The sequence below is a fragment of the Ostrea edulis genome, chromosome 3 (genome assembly GCF_947568905.1).
Source record: "Ostrea edulis chromosome 3, xbOstEdul1.1, whole genome shotgun sequence".
In the NCBI taxonomy this organism is placed as follows: domain Eukaryota; kingdom Metazoa; phylum Mollusca; class Bivalvia; order Ostreida; family Ostreidae; genus Ostrea; species Ostrea edulis.
The window spans coordinates 90,558,746-90,582,524 of record NC_079166.1 but is presented as its reverse complement, the minus strand read 5'-3'; the positions used below and the strand labels follow the sequence as shown (position 1 = coordinate 90,582,524).

General features: G+C 34.8%; 1 protein-coding gene across 7 annotated transcripts in view; it reads right to left on the bottom strand.

The window, feature by feature from the left end:
• Positions 1–2,965: 2,965 nt before the first annotated feature.
• LOC125682829 (von Willebrand factor D and EGF domain-containing protein-like) overlaps positions 2,966–23,779 on the bottom strand; it is a 33,009-nt gene continuing 12,195 nt past the window's right edge. For 3 of the 7 annotated variants that reach the window (XM_048923414.2, XM_048923416.2, XM_048923415.2), the window contains 14 exons: positions 20,073–20,474; positions 19,681–19,766; positions 19,517–19,595; positions 12,852–13,028; positions 12,278–12,316; positions 11,151–11,362; positions 9,267–9,534; positions 8,943–9,098; positions 8,560–8,728; positions 8,281–8,471; positions 6,250–6,489; positions 6,049–6,157; positions 5,351–5,558; positions 2,966–4,281 (listed from right to left, as the gene is read on the bottom strand). In XM_048923414.2, the coding sequence (XP_048779371.2) occupies positions 4,020–4,281; positions 5,351–5,558; positions 6,049–6,157; positions 6,250–6,489; positions 8,281–8,471; positions 8,560–8,728; positions 8,943–9,098; positions 9,267–9,534; positions 11,151–11,362; positions 12,278–12,316; positions 12,852–13,028; positions 19,517–19,595; positions 19,681–19,766; positions 20,073–20,474 (2,598 nt within the window). In that variant the 3' untranslated portion in view covers positions 2,966–4,019. The remainder of the gene's footprint in view (positions 4,282–5,350; positions 5,559–6,048; positions 6,158–6,249; positions 6,490–8,280; positions 8,472–8,559; positions 8,729–8,942; positions 9,099–9,266; positions 9,535–11,150; positions 11,363–12,277; positions 12,317–12,851; positions 13,029–19,516; positions 19,596–19,680; positions 19,767–20,072; positions 20,475–23,779) is intronic. The other 4 variants (XM_048923419.2, XM_048923418.2, XM_048923421.2 and 1 more) reach the window with 4 other exon arrangements.

Genomic DNA, 23,779 nt, shown 5'->3' with positions numbered 1-23,779 from the left:
TATCAATACCATATCACTTATAAAGAATACCAAAGAGTTGGGTAAACACGGACCTCAGGAAGCACCAGACCTAGGGTCAGGTGTCTGGGAGGAGTAAATATCCCCTGCCACACCCACTGTGAGCCCTACATCTTGATCACGTAAACGGAGTTAAGCATAGTCAAAATACGTGTGCCAAGAACAACCTAATAATCACGACCTATCAAATTGAAGATTTGAAGCTGACCATACGCAGAACAATATTTTGTATATCAAAATAGTTGAGAGATATGAATGCCTTATGCAGTTGATGATGGAATATTGCTACATAAATATGGGAAGTTGTCTCAAAATTCAAACTAAATAATAAAGGTGCTACAAATTATCATCTTATAATTATTTCATGTGAAGTTAAACAAATAAATCCAGGATATTGGAAGATCAATTTTTATTTCTTTTGTAGAAGTTGACCCTTTTGTAGCCAGAATGACGTGTACGTGTTACCATCGCAACGGAGTTGCTTAGCATCCAAATCATAAAGGTTTTACATTACTAATGTCAATGTGATAAATTTGAAGGAAAAAAACTTTTATAGATGTTTAAGAGCTTACAGAAAATGGTTCGTAGTTAAAACAAGGGGCCCAGGGGCCTTATAGGTCACCTGAGTATCATGTAACAACCTTCCAATGTTTGAATTAGGTTTGTGTTTAAATATAAGAATTTTACTTTTGGATGGAAGAAACATTGAATAGCTATATGGTCAGCCTTGCCTTTGCACCAGAACCCCTGACACAGGGGCCATAAATTTCAGTTTTGAAAGAAGCATCCTTGATCATCATTATCATACTAATAGTTTGTCTACTTAATACCCAGCAGCAGAGGAGAAGATTTTCAAAGAAATAAAATGCTTTTCACTATACGATCAATAGGGCCCCACCCTAATACCAGAACCCCTGACCCAGGGGCCATGAATTTCACAATTTTGAAAGAGGCAGCCTTGCTCATCATAACCATGCTATTGGTTTGTCTACTTAATACCCAAGGACAGAGAAGAAGATTTTCAAAGAAATAATGCATTTTCACTATAGGACTTATAGAGCCCCACCCTAGCACCAGAATCCCTGATCCAGGGTCATGAATTTCACAATTTTTAACAAGAGGTACTGTGAGCAATGCTCACGACGAATAGCCCCCGCTTACCCCAATCTCCCAAAGGGTGTTGGTAATATGTATAAACTACCTCTATTCTGAGTGTTGCTACTTCGATGTCCAGTGCGCATGACCTTTGACCTTTTGACCCCAAAATCGATAGGGAACATCTTCATCCCATGGGTAGTCCATATGTATGATATGGTGACTGTAGGTGGAAAGGATAACGCTTTAGAGCCCGGAAACCATATTGCTACTTCAATGTCCAGTGCGCTTGACCTTTGACCTTTTGACCCCAAAATGGATAGGGAACATCTTCATCCCATGGATAGTCCATATATATGATATGGTGACGGTAGGTGGAAAGGATAATGCTTTAGAGCCCGAAAACCATTGCGTCTACAGACGGACGGACGGACGGACAGACGGACAACCCGATTCCAGTATACCCCCACAACTTGTTGTGGAGGGTATAAAGAGGCATCCTTGCTCATCATTACTATGCTATTAGTTTGTCTACTTAATACCCAGAGACAGAGAAGATTTTCAAAGAATTTCTATATTTTCACTATATGACCAATAGAGCCCCACCCTTACACAAAAACCCCTGCCCCAGGGGCCATAAATTTCACAATTTTAGTAGAGGGCTCAACGCTCATTATAATTATGCCCACAGTTTGGCTTCTTGATGTCCAGGAGTAAAGAAGAAGATTTTTTTAAATTACACTCATTTTGATGGTTTTTCCCCACCCCTAAGGCCCCAGGGGGGCAGGGACCACGAATTTCACAATTGTTGTTCCCCTCCACCCACATATGCTATATGCCAAAATTGGTTGAAATTGGTTCAGGGGTTTCAGAGAAGAAACTGAAAATGTTCAAATGTTAAAGCACGACGCACGACGAACGACGAACGACGACGGACAAAAACAGATAGCAATAGGTCACCTGAATGAATTCAGGTGACCTAAAAAACTAGTCTTTGACATTATAGATAGCTGCTGTGTTGAAGGTATAGCATGTATAGGATGATCTGTCATTCATTATATCACTTTGCTAAACAGCATTCTGACTCTACAAAATAGTATTAAAAAGATGCTGGGGTTCACCATTGACAATATATCCGTAGTCTTCGGTGAATAGGTCTTCCAATTTTCTGTTAGAATTATCATAGCATTGTGTTCCTTAATAAGTTGTTCCGTGTTTATATCAATGCGACATAGGATTTATTTTAAAAGTTTCTACATGAGAAGAAACAAATTCTTCCTCTGGCCTTCAAGTCGACATTTAGATAATATATTGACGTTTTTATCCACCGCCATCAACAAAAATCAATTTCACTTTCATTCACACTTAGATTCGATATATCCCAGTGAACTCGAAATGAAGAACACCACAGAGTATTCCATATTTGCTTCGTATTTAGATACTCTATTAAACATAGACAACGGCAAACTAACAGCTCAATTTTTCTTTTCAAAGTTTCAACAGGCAATTTTAGAAATATCTGTGAACTCTAATATATTGCCTCTCAACCGTTGTATAATAAGTCTTTAGAGTATGCCACGTGATGTTTTACTTTTGCAATTTTACTTCATTGTACGACAGACAAAAAATTGAACTGACATGTACAATGATCATTTCGTCCGTTGAAAAAATAGGCAAAAAATGGATTCAACATACCTTCATAATGTCAATGAATTCTTAGTGTTTCACATATATATCATATGTCATGGCTTATATTCTAAACACCACGCATGTTGTCAATATTTGCATGACATAGTTAACAAATTGTTTACATGTGTCATGAACACCTGATGTATAGTTATGACGTCATCACTTGCTTCGTACTCAGATATTTTATTAAACATAGATAACAGCAAACTAACAACTCAACTATAAGACAAATGAGATGACTACAGTTTCTCCATCGTCAACTTCCCGTATCGTGGGACTTTACATCAATCACAATTAGCACATGTAACACAGATTGAAATGTCTCAAAAACAAAAGTATAGACTAATTTGTTTTGATTACTATTCAAAACTTTTTGTATACTATTAGAGTGGGATATGTATTGTTGTCTTTGACATTCAACACATATTTAAGAGAAGAAGTTTTAACTCCAGGTTGTATCAAGTCTCCAGTGAGACCAGGACCAAATATGATGGGATTCAGGGCAAATCTCAAAAAGCTCCAGTGTTTCAAGATTTTTTTGTGGATTACTTTCATAGTTATTCGAGCTATGGTTTATACATAATGACGTCAATGAATAACAAATAATTGATTAATCACAAAGGGGGTATCATGCCCCTTCTAAATTCCCCACAGAGAAAGGGGAGGGTTTAGTCAGGTCTGCAATTAAGCAAAAATGACTTTTTATCATTCTGATTAATAAGCAGTTGAATTTTATTTACTCATTTTGAAGCTTTAAATCAATATAATGTGCAGGAATAAAATCAAGCAAATGAAAGAACGTATCTTTATAATACACAAGGCCCATGGCAGGTGTGACCGGTCGACAGGGGAAGCTTACTACTAGGCACCTGGTTCCACCTCTGGTGTATCCAGGGGTTTGTGCTTGCCCACCTCTCTATTTTGTATTACTTATAGGGGTTATAAGATTTATCACTGTTCGTTATCTTCATCTTTCATGTAAAACAATGAGATACAATACAAAATATGAGTATGAACAAGAAATCAAAACATTCCATACATTGATAAGACATTAAGAAATAAGTCATTGTACAAGTTATAGTGTAACAAGTGTACACACGCTTGCCACACCCAGAAATTATTAATATATACCAACTCTAAAACAAATGTTACCATACACTATCTCTTGTATTTACGGAACATTATTTATCATTTAAAAAGGTCGCATGCATCCTTGATTATAAATCTGTCACTGATACAACATTGAACATTTTGTCAATATGATCCCTATCATATATACTTCTAAGATCATTGGTGGGTTTGTCGATTGACATAGAAGTTGCTGTTGGAGGGCGGGAGTGCCGATAGTCGGCGTTCATAGACGGGAAAATGTTATTAACTTGAACATTTTCTTGTCGAGCTCCAATGTCGCAGTCTAAATAAGGATCAACTTCGTCATATGTTTCCTGGTTTTTCAAGGTAGATACTCGATCCTCCTCCCTGTAAATAGATGAAATGCAATGTTTCCTCTACATTTAAAAAGCTTACGAAGCACGTGGGTATTTCAAGACAGGTCGTACCCCCTTTTAAGTATGTACAATGTAAAATACGTCATAAAAAGGGAGAGATATATATGACGTTTTAAACCTATTCTGAGTGTTTACTTACGAATATTTTGTATCATCTCAAGATGACAAATATGCTCTTTGGTATGATGCCGTCACATAATTGTACATGTTATAAATAGATTATGAATCATCTTTACTACAAAATTATAAAGTATAACGCTAATCCAGGGTTTTATCATTGATGTAGTTGACGATATTTACGAACAATATGTCAGAATCCTACTGCTTTCAGTAAGAAATAATTTTAAACATCTCGAAATTTTGATGGACAATTTTAGAAATATCCGTTTACGTTAGTATATTACCTGTCACCCGTTGTGTAAGTCTTTAAAGGTATGTCACGTGATTATATACTGTTGCAGTTTTTCTTCAGTATACGACAGAAAAAAATCGGACCGTCTTGTCAAATTGATCATTTCGTTCATTGAAAAAAAAATGCCAATAAATGGATTCAGCATACTTTCGAAATTATAATAAGTTTTCAGTTGTTCACATAGATATCATATGCCATGGCATACATTCTAAATACTTCATATTTTGTCAGTATTTGCATGTCGCAGTTAACAAATTGTTGAACGTGTCATCGTCATGTGGTGTATAGTTATGAAGGCATCGCTTTCGTTTTGTATTGCTCACACACTGACACAAAGGTTACATATATGATAGGAATAAGACAGTCGTATTTTTTTTCTATCCTCTTAGCTACATGGATTATTTCATTTACAGAAAATTTTCTTATAAACAAAATTGGAATCAAATGTTAATACTTAATGACATACTTAGCACAATTATAGCGTCAAATTGTTTCGCAGAATTCATCCCAGCCAAGTTTTTTAATGATCTGTCTTAAAGTACTTGTGCAATTCATATATGAATATGTAGAAGTGTTTATCATGTAAAACTTATACAGTACAATGTAGGCGTGTAGGAATTGTACTCACCTTTTCATGCATTTTGCTTTAACAAGATATCCTGTAAGGGAAATTATTGCTATGGTAATGATAACCATTGCGGAAATTAAGCCAATAGCATCCTCAGATAATTCAGGATCTTGTTTGGTGTTCTTCCTTCTGTTGCCATTGGGTTTATTAGATATAGATGACCCAGTTGATATTAAAGAGGCTGTTGTGGTACCATTCGTGGTACAATCTACATGAATATAAATCAGCGCTATATATGTATTACTCTTGGCATATGTTAATATCATTTTTATTAAGGATGCAGTCAATATACATTGATTTCATAAATAATTCCGTAAATCATCATTTTTTCGCAATATAGTATGTCCATAGCGTTGAGTCTGTGACAAATGTATAACCTCATACATAAGTAAGCATCGATTTTGATATTTCAATTCAGTAGATAAAAAAGTGGAAATAACGAACAGTTATAAATTACATAATCTTAGTCAATTTTGAAGATATGGTTAGGGAACACATGAATCCCATTAACCATCAAGGATGTGGGCCTTGGAAGATTAAACACCCCCTGTTAACTCGTTATACCCACCGTGAGCTCAATGTAAATATTAAATATTCATCAAAACGTTTTGATCATAGTTAAGATTGCAGATAATAGGTCATAAAGACTCAAATCAATATAATTCGAATTGTAGACGACAGTGTTTAGAAATGCTTACCTTGAGTCCAATCGTATATGTCTTTATCGGGATCACACTGAAAGCAGGAATCGTTGTTTTTTAATCCCCCTCTCTGAACGCAACTACCATTGATATAACAGTATCCATCCTGAAAATATACCATACACAATTACGATTTGCTGTGAAATGAAAAATAACTGTAGACTATGAATTGTTTGACATTGCACTTTCATGTCTGACCTGTAGAGTGAAATAAACACTTCCGGTGTCATTGTTGAATATTTGACATTGGGACTGATAGACATACACGGAATATATCTCTGAGAACTGGGTGCCATCATTAGATATCTTGAACTGGAACGTCGTACTCCAGGTGTTGGTCTGTGAATATTCAAGTCTGCAATATCCTTCAAACAGGGTCCTCTCTTCCAGGTCCACTGTGTAGGACTCTTCTGATGCAGTGATATTTGTTTCTGTCATCTGTGAATTAAAGTAAAAGCATTGTATTAGAACGATTAAGTAGCTATAGAAACCGTTAATTGTATTCTTCCTGCAGCTCATGAAATACAAAAAATATATTTGAATTTATGAGGTATTTAAAACAAATAGTGTAAGGAACGTTAACCTAGGTAGGGGTTAACAATGTCCTCCGCACCCATGTGTGCTTTTGTTGAAATACCAACGCAATATCATATATTTCTTCAAAGTACAATAAATATTCTTTTGCTATAATAGCAAACAAATGGTTTGTGACACGTTTTGAAAAGGGTAGCACAGAATGTATAGACCTCGTGGGTTGAGAGAGATTGCGTAGTTTCGGGGTTTGTAAACAATCCTCGGGTGTTGGCCAGAATGTGGAATGGAAAATGGAACAAAACGAAAAATACTGTATGCATATTTCATATTATGGGGTGATCAGCATTTTGTAAAATCAAAAGGCTTTTTGTATTGTGAACAGGGGTAGCAGGAATTACAGAGAAAACGGGAAGTCATCCTAGTGTTTCATCACTTCATATACTTCATAAGTAATGTATATACTTATGAATGAATGTATTTTGAAATCGTAATAACATACTATTTAAGCAACCGCTTGAAGGTACAGAACCTTTCCCTGGCTTTGCCATTTTCTGACACTCTCTCCCCAACGATTGTGACAATATGTAGTTTCACAAATAGAAAATAAAATAAAAATGAAGAAAAATACTGAGAAAGAACGAAATTTTCTTTCGAATTATATTACTTTTCCCTGGTAGTCATAAGCCTATCCAATTGATTAGAGTCAGTCATTCGCCTGCAAACAACATCGGAAAGATTACAATTGTATTTATTCCAGTGATACTTCTTTTTCTGTTTTTCAGTTCTTGTTTTTAACTCTCTTTCCTTTCTTATCAAGCTGTGATCACCATTTTTTAACTAATAATAATAAGAGAGGGATTGTTGTAAGTGCACATGCACTTATGAAAATTCATTCTCTGTCCATATAGATATTGTTGTCATAATACCGCAATTATAATCAGATTGATTCGATTTAATATTTGTTTAGAATGTAAAATATGAAAGGTGAAGATAGTGAACAGAGATATATTGAGATTATACACTTCTATTTGATTGAGATGATCATATTTCATCAGGTGAATGAGAATACATTTAAGAACATTGCAATGCTTTGCGACATAACTAGAAGGAATAAGCATCCTTTGTTGGTTGGTCATACCCACCGTGAGCCCTATATGTATATTGGGTAAATGGAGTAATCCGTTGTGAAAGAATAATTGGTATGAAACAATATTTGACCCAATGGTAGGCTATATTAGGGGATGCTTACTCCTCCTAGGCATCCCACCTCTGGTGTGTCCAGAGATCCGTGTTTGCCCAACTATCTACTTTGTATTGCTTATAGGAGTTATGAGATCGATCACTGTTCGTTATCTTCACCTTTCATAGATAGAGATATGATACAAACATATCAAATGAATACTTGTATATTTTTAATATATTCATTATACCGTCATCTTAGAAAAATGTTGGTCCTCCTCCCAAAGATGTGACGTAACGAAATTGATAACCGCAAGGATATATGTATTCAAATCAATATGACGTATGATCATTGCCATGTACGTAAATTAAAGTTTCTTCAAAACCTCGAGCACTATACGTGGTTCAAATTTCATACATCCTGTGGCAAACTTATAGATTCTATATACCATTATGTGATTAGTCGTTACAATGGTTGTTGGGACCCATGAGCCTTTTGTGACCATTGTGTTTTACCTCTTTTCTGGTCAGGTAACATGTAGTTCCCATGTTTTCCAGGAAATATTCGCCATACAGCGTAATATCGTCACAAGGTTCCTCAGTCTTGTCACACACACCACCGTCTGAAATTCTTGTTATTGTTGGCGGTGCTAAAACATCAAAGGAACAGTCGCTCCCACCGTATCCATAATCACAGGTACAGTTTCCTGAAACATACATGTTAGGTATTGTTATGAGATTCTAGACAATAACGATCAGTGATAAATCCCATCAATCCGTGATCATAAATGTTACCTCCTGAGCAAAGACCTTTATTGCTACAGTTGTTTGGACATAGATTAATCATTATCTCCGACAAGGTAGGTTGTTCCTTTTCCAGTGTTGAATTAAGAACGATATATGCCTGACATTGACTGAGAGCAATATTGAGATGTGTCTGTGTTAGATTTTCTTCTCCAGTCATCTGTGGAAAGAACAAAATTTGATATCGAATAGCATTATATTACAGAGTAATTTCTTTCTACAAATAGTATCACTCTTGGTGAACTAGTGACGATAGCCAACAATGAATCAATCTCATCAGAAATTCTAAAATGGATGCAAATTTAAGAGAAGAGCAGAAACGAACTCCTGGATATATATGAGATCGAGAGTACATCATATGTCAATATACTTACAGAAAGGTCACTAATGCAGTTCAGGACGCTCTCGTTGCTGAAGTTTGGCACAACTTGTAGACATGTTTCGTACAGTGAAGATTGTTGGAATGCTTTGTAGCATGTATCCTGAGCCTCTGAGACACTAATGACCTGACGCTTCCTCCGTGCTTCTCGCTGAAAACAAAATAGGTTAAAGCTTATCCCGGTATACAAAAAATGTGTGATTGTGTCGTCATAGAATATGTGAATCTTCCGGTATACACCTATCTCCAGGAATACATCTATTTTGAAAACAAGGTTATGATATTCAGACTTCTTCAAGGCAGTAAAATATGTATGTACCTTTGTGACAGTATCGGATTGTGGTTCACTATGTTGAACTGTAGAAAAATATTCCAGGTCTCGTTTTTTTCTGGAACTACTATGTAAGATACAATGGTATTCCTTTCCTCTGACGTCTGTTTTACATTCTCTGTACTTCTTGTAGCTACAGTGTGTATTCCCGTCATCACATGTGCATAATTTCGTGAAGTAAGTCGACAATGGAGTCAAGTTGTCGTAAACAGTTTGTGACATAGATAACAGGTCTTCTGTGTCTCCACTATCCAGACTACAATATGAAATAGTGAAGATAACGGACTGCAATTATGGTATGCATTAATTGCAAATTCTCAATCTAATTGATATACGTAATAACCAAACCTTCTTATTGGTCTAATTCTAAACTTATAAAAAGTTTATTCTTCAATATACTTTTTACCCATATTTATATTAGGGTCCCAGTTAGAATAGGTCCTCAGTACCCTTTGTTTGTTGCGAAAGGCGAGTAAATTGGGCGGTCCTTTTGATGAGAAATCAGAAACTGAGATAACGTATCACTACAGATGTGTCACGATAAAGACACTGTCCTGCTCAAAAGCCGTACGCACTGAGCATAGGTCTAAATTTCGCAACCCTTTATCAACAATGGTGACGTCTCCATATAAGTAAAAAATTCTCGAGTGGGACGTTAAACAATTTATAACCAACAATCCTTTTTTGTATTACAAATTAGCCGCGAGTATACCAGCTTGACATGATTCACAGCTCATTAGTTTTTCAGACAGTCATCGTTCTTGGCCGCCTGCTTTTAACTGCGGATAATTCCATTTACCTGATTGAGATATGGGGCTTACGGCGGGTGTGACCGGTCTACAGGGGATGCTTACTCCTCCCCTGGTATATCCAGGGGTCTATGTTTGCCCATCTCTATAATTTGCATTGCATATAATTGCTTTGATAAAATTTAAAAATTCATTTCAAAATTAAGGATGATCTCCCTCATGCATAGCTCTTATCCTTAAACGAATTTGACTCCACTTTTCTGGCACTCTGTTTTTTCCTATAATAGCTCTAGCAAGTTTATTGTTATTTCGGATTTCAAACATTTCGTTTGAGCATCACTGAAGAGACATTATTTGTCGACATGCGCATCCGGTGCATCAAAATTGGTACCGTATAAGTTTTACATTATCGGAGTTATGAGATTGATCACTGTTTGTTATCTTCACCTTTCATTTATCAATTCATCTTTAACATGATTTTATACCCCTTTGCAAACAAGTGGAGGGAATGTTACCACAATGCCCTAATATTTCTTTTCAGGATAATATTATTGCTTTGATAAGTTTCGATATATATTAAAGGAACAAAATCCAAAGGACTGCTCACATCCACTCACTTCTATGGCGACGTTTATTATCCGTTCTTTATATTTACACATGCAAATAAAGCTATTTCTTTGTTCGTTTTATCTGATTTTGAAGTGTTTCCCTCCCACATTTCAAGATTGAGCTAAGCCGTTGTACATAAAACCACAGCTATTACTAGCCACTAACCTGCCATCTTCCCCGACTATGATTCATTGATTACACTTTGCTAATTAGGCCACATAATGAAATACAGATCATTTACGAAAGTTCCTAAATCTCAGATAACCAAGATGTTTGTTAGGATTATGGGAATTATGTAAGTTAAAATTTCACTTGAAGTAGATTCAAAGTTTCTTTGTTATAATCTCGAGAGTTCGATTCACTCGCTATGAGATACTGTATTCGCTACCTGTACTCAAAGTGTCAAACCGTGTAACAACTTGTATATGTATCTATCAAGTTTGAGAGAGGATTACTTTGTATAGAGAAATTTACATATCAGATACAAAAACGGATCTTCGACCCAACTTATTACCTCCAGGATATCGAAAAATCATTTGGGGGATTGGACGAACTAATGGATCCATCCTTTCGGCGAAAATCATTAGTTTTCTTATCGTCCAATAATCCACATAACCCACAAGTCCTATTGAAATCGGCAACAGTTGGATAGACTTCCACATTGATGTACCAGGATGTAAATTTATATACTTTCAATTTTGCAAAAGTTCCAGTTGGAAATATTATCTGAAATAATGCAAAACAATAAAATAAACGAATAGCCATTTTAAATGAAATAAAATATTGGCATTTCCTGGGATAGAGAGATGAGAGCATTCCCTATCAACCAGTTACACTCGCCTTGAGCCCCATATCTTGATTACGTAAACGGAACAATCCGCAGTCACACTCAATGGGTAAATAAAGGACTACAAATCGATATGAAACTCGTCAAACAATAATTGACCCAATGACAGGTTGGATTGGCAAACTAGAACGTTATAACGACCATATAATTTGCGACTTTTGAAATCCCTGTAACATCAACTTGTTTGCAATGAGCTTATCTCGATTTAAAATTTGATCATACGCAGAACAAGCTCGTTTGTATCGAATCGGTTGAGACACATAACCACCGTATGAAGCTTATAATGGAATATTGCTACATAGATAATGGAAGTTGATGATGAGGAAGTTGAAGTAATCCTGTTTTTCATAAATTTGAGTAGTTGATTTGCTGTCAACATTGATTTTCAATAAAATATTTCGGTACGAAGCAGATGTGGACGACTCTCGTGGTGTTTTCTTTTTCGAGTTATCTGGGATAAATCAATTTGACATATGAAAGAAACTGAATATTGATAGATAAAAATTGGGAAAAAATAACTTGGGGACTACAGATATTGTTTTTATGCAAATAGATAAAAAGAAAAGAAATTACAAAAATACGAAAAAAATGACAGCTACTGATAGTGATGCTACAGATAGTTGACGCCGAGTGGAAAGTACAGAACAATATTGAGTAATAACTAGGGGAAACTATGTCAAGTTCAATCTGGGGAATTCATTGGCTTTGTGTATGTCATTGTAATGAATTCAGGCTATGCATTTATTGCTTTATATTCATGACCAAACGATCCGCGCACATTATGAAATAGTTACATTTTCGGGACATTGTCTTCCTTCTTCAGGCCTAATAATCTAGAATGCAAAAATACATCTAGTAACCTCTCATTCGGTTAAATGTTGTCTAACGTGCATCATACTAATTGTCACGCTGTTGTTTCCATACTTATTTGACCGTGACTTGCCTTGGTTACCTGATCAGGATCAAAATTGAAAAACATCAGATATAGAAGTTGGTTACTATGGTATATTGTGAATGCTAGAAAATAGTTGTATTGCAGCTATGCGGGGTTTGAATTGAATATATTTTGATAAATTTATGACATTGAAGGTACTATTAATCCTTAAAATAGAATTGTACTGTGAATAAAGCATCTGGTAAATAAATCATGAATATGCCCTTACACATGTAAATAATGAATTTTTGCAAGGCAAGATTACGACAAATCAACAAAATCATAATAAGGAGAGGGTGAATGAATATTGTTGATATCTGAGGGGGCCATAAAATCGATACTGCACCTAGTCCTTCGATTATTATAACAAAGCAGGACTTAATAAATGCTGATTTTGATATATACTGTTGTAAAAAGTATGAATAAACAAGAACCTTATATGTTATATCTGATTCCTTTATAACTTTCATTGAATGATCTCTGCATATCGGAAAGTTGATGTACCGGTTTTGGTCACAAAAATTGATTGTGAACACATCCTGACCGGATCTCGCTGCTACTGCACAAACACATCGCGGATACTTCCAACAACTTGTATGACGTACCTGAACCTAAATCAATAGAAGAGTTTGAACATGTGAAAGAACATTAAGGAAGAAAGCACTCAGTTAATGAATGGAGTTCGTTTTGGTCAATTCTATAGTCCGAGTTGAGATTTATCATTTACAAACAGCAAAGAAAAGTGGTAAAAATATAACTTCAGATCCTATTATTTGTTTTTAAATTTACTAATCTGGTTCGTTTCATTTGCATGAATATGAACATTGTAATATAACATGAAGCAAAATATTTTCATTATCGCAATGTTTGTTGCTCTAAATGCAGTTGGGCAAGAGCCTTGTTCCTAAAATTTGTGCCCCATAGTAATCTGATATGGTACATTGTTATGACCAAGACATGATTTAAAAAATTTTCTTCGGTGACGTTGAATTTAACCAAATAGCACTGGGTTTCTATCGTAACAGTGTAAGATGCACTCCTGGTTAAACAAAGTTACTTTTAACACCAAGCCATCAGATATCCTTACGTTAAAGATATAAATAAAACTGTTTCCATCCTTATTATGAAGATATTCCGTTTCCATCGGAAGACCTTATTGTTATTTCTTAGTTTTTTCCACTATTATTATTTTTTCTTATAATTTTTTTACATGCGAAATCTCAAATTTGCGGTGACCTTTTCCCGTCTAGCTTTCTGGGATGATAGATATTTACTTCGATTAAATGCAATTTCCTGTGAATTTGAAAACGTCGAATATTACGTAAGATATTGACTTTTTCTGATTCTAGAGGGTCAGTTTGTCCAGGAATGTTCTCGGAAAATATTTAAGATATCGACTTGACATTTTCAGCGATGATAGAAGAGACTTTATAGCTGTGCCTCGTGGCATTGAACTTTTTCAAGTGTAAAAAGCGTTAGAGCTCGGTGGGGCTAAAAGAAGGTCAGAATGTTTATGCGCATTATTTCACACATGTTTGTCAATATCTTCTTTGAAAAAACATATATCTACACCCAACTTTGTAACTAATGACGAGATCGATTCTACAATATCAAGTTTTAAGGATCAGTCCCTTTAATTAAGGGCCGGAAAGGGACAAAAGTAAATTCTAAATATCTCCAAAACTAAAATGAATTTGTCAAACACTATTGAAACAAAATTCGGGGTTTTTTTTTGTAACGTTTTGCAACTGCTGATGTCAGCAAAATGATCATTGGTTGGCTGCGTAATGATGGATTTCTAAGGGAATAATGTCCGAAACTCTGATCCAAAATATTTTGTCAAGCGTTATATGAATAAAGTTGTCAGAATGTTATTGTAAACTTCAATTTTTGTTTAACTTTATCTCTAAGAAGTCAGATTGAATATCCTATATATCTGGTAACTAAAAAACAAAATGTAGCCATTATAATACAAATGTTGTGAGTAATGAGAAGACATCAATTTTTATTGGCCAGTTCCTTAAATAGGGTCAAGGGTATTTTGTAATTATTTGAAAAACTAAAAGCAATTTGTAAAGTATTAGTGAAGCAAAATTGTGTGTTTTAATGTTTTCCAAATGCTGATATTGCCAAAATGATCATTGATTACGTAATAAGGGACTTCTAAGGGGATGATGTACGAAATTTTGATACTTCCCATCTCATGAATAGGTTCGCAGCTGAAATTTGGATTAATGTCAATATTTTAGGTGTATTTTTGATTTCTACATTGAAGGAGAATTAGGAAATTAAAAAAAAAAATTGGGGTCGCAATGCCTGTTATTGAGCTACAGTGTTGTAATCATGACCTTTTTGCAATTACATTTGATTTGTCTGTTGGTGTCAACATAACATATGCAGCACAAATCAATCATTACATGAAATAGATACATCAGGTCTTTTAATAATAAGATAAAAGAAAAGCTCAATGCAAGTAAGGAAAATAAATAATGACAATTTTTTGCACTTAATATACCAAAAATTCATGATATCGAATTTGGGAGTTTAAAAGGACATAATAGGAGTAATGTCACTATCTAAAATTTCACATAATTTTCAAGATATTGTTTTAGAATTTAAGATGGAATTTTAAAAAGTTGGGGTTGGAGGTCAACATTTTTAATTATTGGCGAAAATACTGAATTTAAAGCAAAATTTCTAGTAAATTGATTTAAACTTTTTAAGAATCAGTGTTCTGTTTGGAAAAATATATCAACCAATGTTATGAATTGCAGAATTTGAACTACTTCCAAGTCAGAACTACTTGTATCATAAATCATAAAACTGTAATACACGCATAGGAGTATTAAAATAGAGGATATATTGGATGAAACAGAAACTGTAATATCATGCACATTTAGAAATATAGTCCCTGCCAAACCTTTTCAAAATTTGAATTAATACAAATATTTTCAACTGCATAGGGTTCAGTAATAGATGCGTAATCTGTCTGCACGAATGGGATCATCATTGAACCATTAAATACTTAGTTGTAGCATTCTGCACATTCGTTCTCAAAAGCTCAGGAGCTACTAGCTTCCTTAACAAAAAATATTTCGTGAAGTATTATATCGCATAAAAAAACAGAATGAACAAGATGCCATCTTCAAATCTTGTCTTAATTTTTCTTTGAAGCAATTCAGGGGATGAACCTGAAAGCTGAATAAGCTATATATCTTGAAAAATAGAGAGAGAAATACAACTTATTAAACGTCATAGCACAAAAATTGTAGACAACGAGAGACCTATTTGACGATGTCAAGTTTTAGGGTTAGTCCCTTTAAAAGGGGCGACAAGCCCCTCAAGGATACAAGATGAATCGACGGTATTTTATAAATATATCACAAACCAAAAGACGTTGAGGAATGTTACTGAAGGAAAGTTGATTGCTTTAGCATGCTAGATTTATTGATGTCGGCAAAATGACCATTGATTTATGTACAATACGAAGGGATGTTATAAGAAATGATGTACGAAACCTTCATACTTTCTCCATGTCTCTGTTAAACAAAACTATTGTGTAAAACTTTATATGATTGATTGATTGATTGTATCTTGCTTAACGTCTCGCTCGAGAATTTTTCACTCACATGGAGACGTCACCAAGACCAGTGAAGGCCTTCAAATTTTAGGACTATGCTCGGCGCTTATGGCCATTGAGTAGTGAGTCTTCTTAAGCGTGCCACACCTACTGTGACACGGGTTATCCGTTTTTAAGGTCATCTCCGAGGACCCGTGACATTCACACCTGATGCGAGCGTTTGGCGATGGAACTGTCACTACCTGTTTTAACGACTTCGGTCTGTCGCGGCCGGGATTCGAACCTCGGCCTCCCGCATGCGGGGTGAACGCTCTAACCTCTCGGCCACCGCGGCAGTATAAAACATTATACAACATAAATTAGTTAGAATGTGTCTGTAAGCAATATGACAGCTTTAGATATTGTCTTCCATCCCCTTTAAAAGAATACAGGGGCCGGTCCATAAAAGTTACCAAATGTACTAAAGACATGTTGTTAAACGAGGGTTTTTTTCTCTATCATTATTATCATTCTTTTTCTTAAAAGTTTTGTGCACACGATTTCTGTGATATTCCTCAGCCGATTGTCGTCAAATTGTCATGGATTATAGATATTCATTTGAAGCTGATAGGTAGTTTTCTTCTTATTTTGATACCGTTAAACATTACGTAGGACATTGACGCTTTATTCATTTTTAGATGGTCAATTTGTCCCCGAGTGTTTTGGGAAAATATGCAAGATCTTAAGTTGAAATTGTCACCTTTCAGCAATTGTAGAGTTGATTTCATAGGTGTACCAAAGTGCATTATTTTTTAGCTGAGTTTCAATATCTTTTTATACAGATATAATTTGAAAAGAAATATACAGAATTTATTCAAAAGCTTCGACGTGAGAAGAAGAAAATCTCTTGCTATGGCCTTCAATTCGACATTCAGAAATATCAACGACGTTTCATATATTAACAATAATAGTTTTTCTTCATATGTCGATTCAATATATCCCTGTGAACTCGAATAAAACTCACCAGAGAGTCTTGTACTTCTGCTTCATACTAAGATATTTTTATTGAAAGTAGATACTATCAGCAAACTAACAACTCAACTTCATGACAAAAGGGGTGATATCAGTTTCTCCATCGTCAACTTCCCATATTTATGTAGCAATATTCCATTACCTGCATATGGTGTTTGTATTTCTCAACTGATTCGATGCACAAGAGATTGTTCCGTGTATGATATATTTTTTTAATTGGGCAGGCTACTGACAAATAAATTGACAGTGCGGGGGTTTCAGAAGTCTTGTCAGCATTTCGCAAATTCTACGGTCGTTACACCGATTTAATTTGCCTGTACAACCTGTAATTGGGTAAAGTGTTGTCTGTTTTCAGGGGTACGTGTTTGCTCAACTCTCTATTTTGTATTGCTTATGGGAGTCATGAGATGAATTACTGCTCGCTATCTTCACCTTTCACATAGCACAAAATGTGTAGATAATGACTAGACTTGTGCGACAATATCAAGTGTTAGGCAGTCCCTTAAATAAAGGACAGACAGGGGTCAAAAGTATTCTTTAGATAGCTCAAAAGCTTAATAAATATTTTGTTAAGTACTAAAAAAGCAAAGATGTTTCTGTTTATGTTTTGCAACTGCTGATGTCAGCAAAAAGAACATTGATTACGTAATAAGGGATTTCAAGGGGAACAATGGGCGACACTTCGATGCCTTCTATCTCTTAAACGAAAGCTATATTTTCAAAACATTGGATAACATAAATTGGTCAGGGTGTGACTCTACGCAATATGTCATCTTCATATTTTGTGTTACATCGCCTTATAAGGAATTCAGGGGACGGTCCCTAATGCTGAATATCTTATGCATATTTTGAAAATTGAAACTATTTCATAAATGTCTGAGATTAAAATATGTAGATAAAGACGAAATATATTTGACGATATCAAATTTTAGAGGCCAATCGTCCAACTGAAGGGCCAAAAGGAGTCAAAAGTATTTTCCAAATATCTCAAAAACTAAAAAGAATTTGTTTCGCATCACTAACGCAAAGTCGTTTGTTGCGACGATCTGCAACTGATGACGTCAGCAAAATAAATTTCTATTACATAATTGGTTTCTAATGGAATAATGTACAAAACCTTGATGCTTTCTATCTTTAAAGTAAACTATTTCGTAAAGCATTAAACAGAACATAAACTGGTCGGAATGTGACTCTAAAGAATATCGCATATACTCGTCTATAACTAAGATTTCATGGAGATAAAATTTGTCCTAAACTTTATATGCGAGTCCTAAGAAGATCAGCATTTTCCTAGACAGCGTAATGTATAGTATTTTTAACAACTTTGTACTCCGACGATTATCATTACTAACGTTGATTGACATATTATATTATTCATGTATTCTAGGAATATATGCATAAAGTACAAGTATTTACATTTTTTAATGATTTTATTCATCTTAAGTGTATATTACTGAAATTGATTTGTTGAAAAAATGGATAAATATCAGCGCACACCGCAAACTATTATTTGATACAGAGGTGAAAATGCTAGAGCGTTGGTTTTAAATTGTCAACCGATTCTTGAAGAAAGTTATACCGACTTTTACCGACTTATAAGCGGGTCAATTGCAAATCCCTCCATAATAGTTTACAAAATATACAACCCGACTTATAGGCGAATCGACCTATAGGCGAGTGTATACGGTGTGCCATTTTCAAATTTTGTCTTGAGTTCCTTTTTAGAGAATTCAGAAAATGACCACTAAAACTAAATATCTTATATATAAAAGAACTGAAATCATTTTTTAAACGTTATAGAACAAACGTTGGATATACTGTTAAGAGATCATCGACAATCTCAAGTTTTCAGGGCGAGTCCTTCAAATAAAGGGGTCAAAAATAGTTTCTTAAAATCGTTAAAACTAAAAAGAATTCTCTAAGCATTATTGAAGATAATTCGTTTGTGGTGACAATCTGTAACTAATGACGTGAATTGTTCCAGTCAAGATCTTATCCTATCTCATCAGAAATCGGATGGAAGACATTTTTGTTGCTGACAATGATATCGTGTCTATTGCTATTAGCATTATTAATGGTATCATTATTTATCTATTCATGTTTGGGATCCGAATTAAAATAGGTCCTCAAAACCCCTTGCTTGTCGTAATAAGCGAGTAAATGGGGTGTTCCTTCGGATGAGACAGCAAAAAACGAGGTCCCGTGTCACAGCACATGTGACACGATGAAGATCCCTTCCAGATCAAATGCCGTAAGTTTCCATATGAGTGAAAAACTCTCATGAAAGACATTAAACAATATGCAATTCATTCAAATAATTTATCAATCTATTCATTTATTTATCTATATCTTTAGTCTTGTTTATTCTTATTCAATTGTTTTTCATTGAATAATTATCATTTAGCTAATTTTGATCACTTCTACCATACCATCAGTACAATCAATCATAAGAATACTGCGAAGATCATTCCGTACCCATTATCAAAATATGTACTAAAATATACGTACCTCTTGTAAATGGTCATCATTTCTGTAAAGTATGTATGTCTTTCCAGGAAAACAGCCTGCGGCCTGGCATTCGTAGATTCTATATCATCATAAATTGAACTCCCAAATAAAAGCCATATTCAATTCAAATTTATAAACATGTCATTTTCGCAGTCATGACTTACTTTCCATCAAAGGTGGTCATGTGAGGATCAATATACGAACTGCATCGCTTTCCCTTCCATCCTTCCTGCGACTCTATGACATTGACCTGATGAAAACCAAGCAATTCAAAACGAATATATATGTTGTTGGTTTTTTTTATATGAGATAATAAAGGTGAACAATGAATACACATTGTTTACTTTGTAGTCAATACAACCTTCTTAATTCTTAATGGCCTTTGAAGATATAATTTATAAAGAAATCATTTTTGTAAACAGTCAAAGGCATGTATCCGCATGTGATTTAGTCTAATCATACATGTTTATATTCATTGCATTTCCAGAAGGACTTTGTCTCATTTACATCTTCTGATGAAGTAAGTACTTATTGATTACAGTATTAATAAACATACATTCACATCTGAAAACTCAGCCTCGTTGAAGATTTTCGCTCCGTTCCCATTTGGTCTGTTTGTTTTCAATTGCAGTACAAGATGGTGGTCAGCAAGATAGTAATCCTCCTCATCGGAGTTAAAAATTTCCATGGTGTAGTCTTTACGCCAATTCACTGGATCCTCGTACTTCTGGCGTTCATTGTACTTGTAGCTAGGAATCTTAATTTCGCAGTCTGTGAAACCACCGCTTGCTTTACATTTCTGCTCGGTATCTTTACCCCGAAATGACAGCTGAATACTCAAAGAACTGTTGGATTGAATTCCATTCATCTCTATACTTTCAGCAGCAAAAGGAATTGTAGGGCGTACCTTAAGAGTTGCTTGGCCCTGTCTCTCAATTGTAAGGGTGGGATTCAAAATCTAAAGGCAAAAAAAATGGATGCATAAGAATGATAAAAAATACATAACGTTAACATTACATGATCTCAACATTATTTCAGTATCAGCATTAGGTCCTCTGACCTCTATTCCAGTATTAACTTTACGTAATCTGACCTCTATTCTGTATCAGTATTATGTCTTCTGCCCTCAATCCCAGCATTAACATTATGTTATCTAATCTCTATTTTAACTTAAGGTATTACATGAACTGACCTCTATTTCATCATTTGCATTCTTTGATCTCGATTTCAATTCAGTATTAGCATCGTGTGATCTGACCTCTATTCCAGCATTAGCCCAGCATTAGCATTTTCTGATCTCACATCTAATTCAACATTACATTTCATAATCACACTATGTGATCTGGAATCCATTTTACAAAACAACCTACGACAAAGTCACAAGTCTTAAATTGTATTACACTGTTATTACTTTGAGTGAATGAAGTAAAACTTTTTTAGGCTTAATTTTTAACATTTTAGAAAATAATATTTTCCATTTGGAGTGAATGATCTTACAGTAAACTGCAAAACTCCAGTATGAAATGTTGGTCGTAAGTCGTAAGTTCTTTTGTAAAACGCGCTCCTGGTCTCCATTTCAGTATTAGCATTATATGATATGACTTCTTTTTTAGCATTAGTTTCATGTAATCTGAACTCTAAGCATTAGCGTTGCGAAATCTGACGTCTTTTGGCATTAGCATTAAATCATCTGACCTCTATTCTAAAATTACTATAATGTGTTTAAATCCGTATTTCAACATTTACCATCACGTGACATAATGATTATATCAACATTATTATCACGTGATCTCTCCTCTATATTAGTATTAGCATCTAGTGATATAACCTCTATTTCAGTATTAACATTACGTGGCCTGACCTCTATTTCAGCACTAGCATTACGTGACCTGACCTCTATTCCAGAAATAGTATCACGTGATATGACCTGTATTCCAGCATTAGCAGTACGTGATTTACCCTCTACTTCAGCATTAGCATTAGGCAATCTGACCTCTCATTCAGTAATAACATTACATGATTTACCTTCTATTTCAGCATTAGCACCACGTGATCTGATCTCTATTTCAGCATTATACGTATGTGATATGACCTCTATTTTAGTATCAGCATTACTTGATCTCACTTCTGTTTTAGCATTGGCGTTACGTGATCTAACCTCTATTCCAGCATTCGCATTACATGATCTGCTCTCTATTTCAGCGTTAAGTAATCTGAACTATATCCCAGCATTAGATTATCTGATCTGACCTCTATTCCAGTACTAGCATTACGTCATCATACCTCTATTCCATTATTTATCAAGATGTAATCTTTTCTACTCCAGCATTAGCATTATGTGATCTCACTACTAATTCATCATTAGCATTATATGATTTTATATGATCTTGATAAACATTTCTATTCCAGTATTAGCATAGCGTGATATATATCTATTTCAGTATTAGGATTATGTGATTTATCCTTTATTTCAGTATTAGCATTACCTGGTCATGCCTTTATTCCAGTAATAGCATAGCGTGATTTGATCCTTAAATTCAGCATTGGCATTACGTCATCCGCCATTTATTTCAGTATTAGCATCATGTGATATCCATCATTAACATTATGTGATCTGACCTCGAATTCAGCTTTGGCAGTGCATCCTCCTACCTACTCCTCTTAGGCACCTGATCCCACCTCTGGTGTGCCCAGGGTTCCGTGTTTGCCCAACTATTTATTTTGCATTGCTTATAGGAGTTATGAGATTGATCACTGTTCGTTATCTTCACCTTGCATGATCTGACCTCTATTCCAGCATTAGCTTTAGGTGATATACCCAACATTTCAGTATTAACATTCTATGATATGCCCACTATTTCAGTATGTTTTATGATCTGACCTTTATTTTAGTATTCACATTACGTGATCTGACCACTATTTCAGCATTAACATTACATGATCTGATCTCTATTCCAGCATTAGTTTTACGTGATACGCCCACCATTTCAGTATTAACATTCTATGATATGCCCACTATTTCAGTATTAGTTTTGTGATCTGACTTTTATTGTAGTATTCACATTACGTGATCTGACCACTATTTCAGCATTAACATTGCATGATGACCACTATTTCAGCATTTACATTGCATGATGACCACTATTTCAGCATTAGCATTGCATGATGTGACTTCTATTTCATTATTAGCGTGATATTTCAGCATCAGCATTATGTGATCTGACTTCAATTTCAAAATCAGCATTGCATAATATTTCCTCTATTTTAGAATAAAAACTTACTGATCTGACTTCTATCCCAGCATTAGCATTACGTGATCGGACTTTTATTCCAGCTGATCTCACATCCAATTCAACATTACATTACACGACCACACTATGTGATCTGGTCTCCATTTCAGTAATAGCATTATGTGCTATGACCTCTTTTCAGCATCAGCTTCATGTAATCTGACCTCTAATCCGATATAAGCATCAGGTGATGTCCTCTATTTCAGTATTACCGTTACGTGATATGTCCTATATTTTAGTTAGCATTACGTGATTTGTCGTTTACTTCAGTATTAACATTACGTAATCTGACCTTTATTTCAATATTACTATTATGTAATCTGGCCTCTATTTAATGTGAACTTACATTTCTTTCAGCATTCGCATTGTAGATCTGACTTTTATTTCAGTATTAACATTATACAATTATTGCTGTGTTTGAGGTCAATACGATGATTTAGACACCTGATGAGTACAATATTCACCGAGCCCTTCGGGCTCGGTGAATATTGTACTTCGAAGGTGGCTAAATCATCGTATTGACCTCAAACACAGCAATAATTGTTTTATTATATGATTAAATGATTGAAAAACCCTTCAAGGTTGTTCTTTGCTTTAATTGTAAGTTTCTTAGTCGAACCCAATGACAAACGCGGAATTTCATTGGACGGCAAAAATAGTATAATCGATTGCGTCAAATTGGAAGTTCCCGACCTATTTTTGGTCCTATGTGAAAAAAATAATTTTTATGTTCACCTGGAAGGTCACGTGCAGTTAAACATAACGTAGTATGATTTCTACATTGTTGGATCTCAGCGAATTAGAGAGCTAGGAATTATTCAATCATATAATAATACGTGTTATGACCTTTATTTCACTAATAACATTACAAGATATGACCTCTATTCAGTACTAATATAAAGTGATCTGGCCTCTATTTCAGTATTAACAATAATTGATCTGACCTTTATTTCAGAGCAGTTTATTAACATTT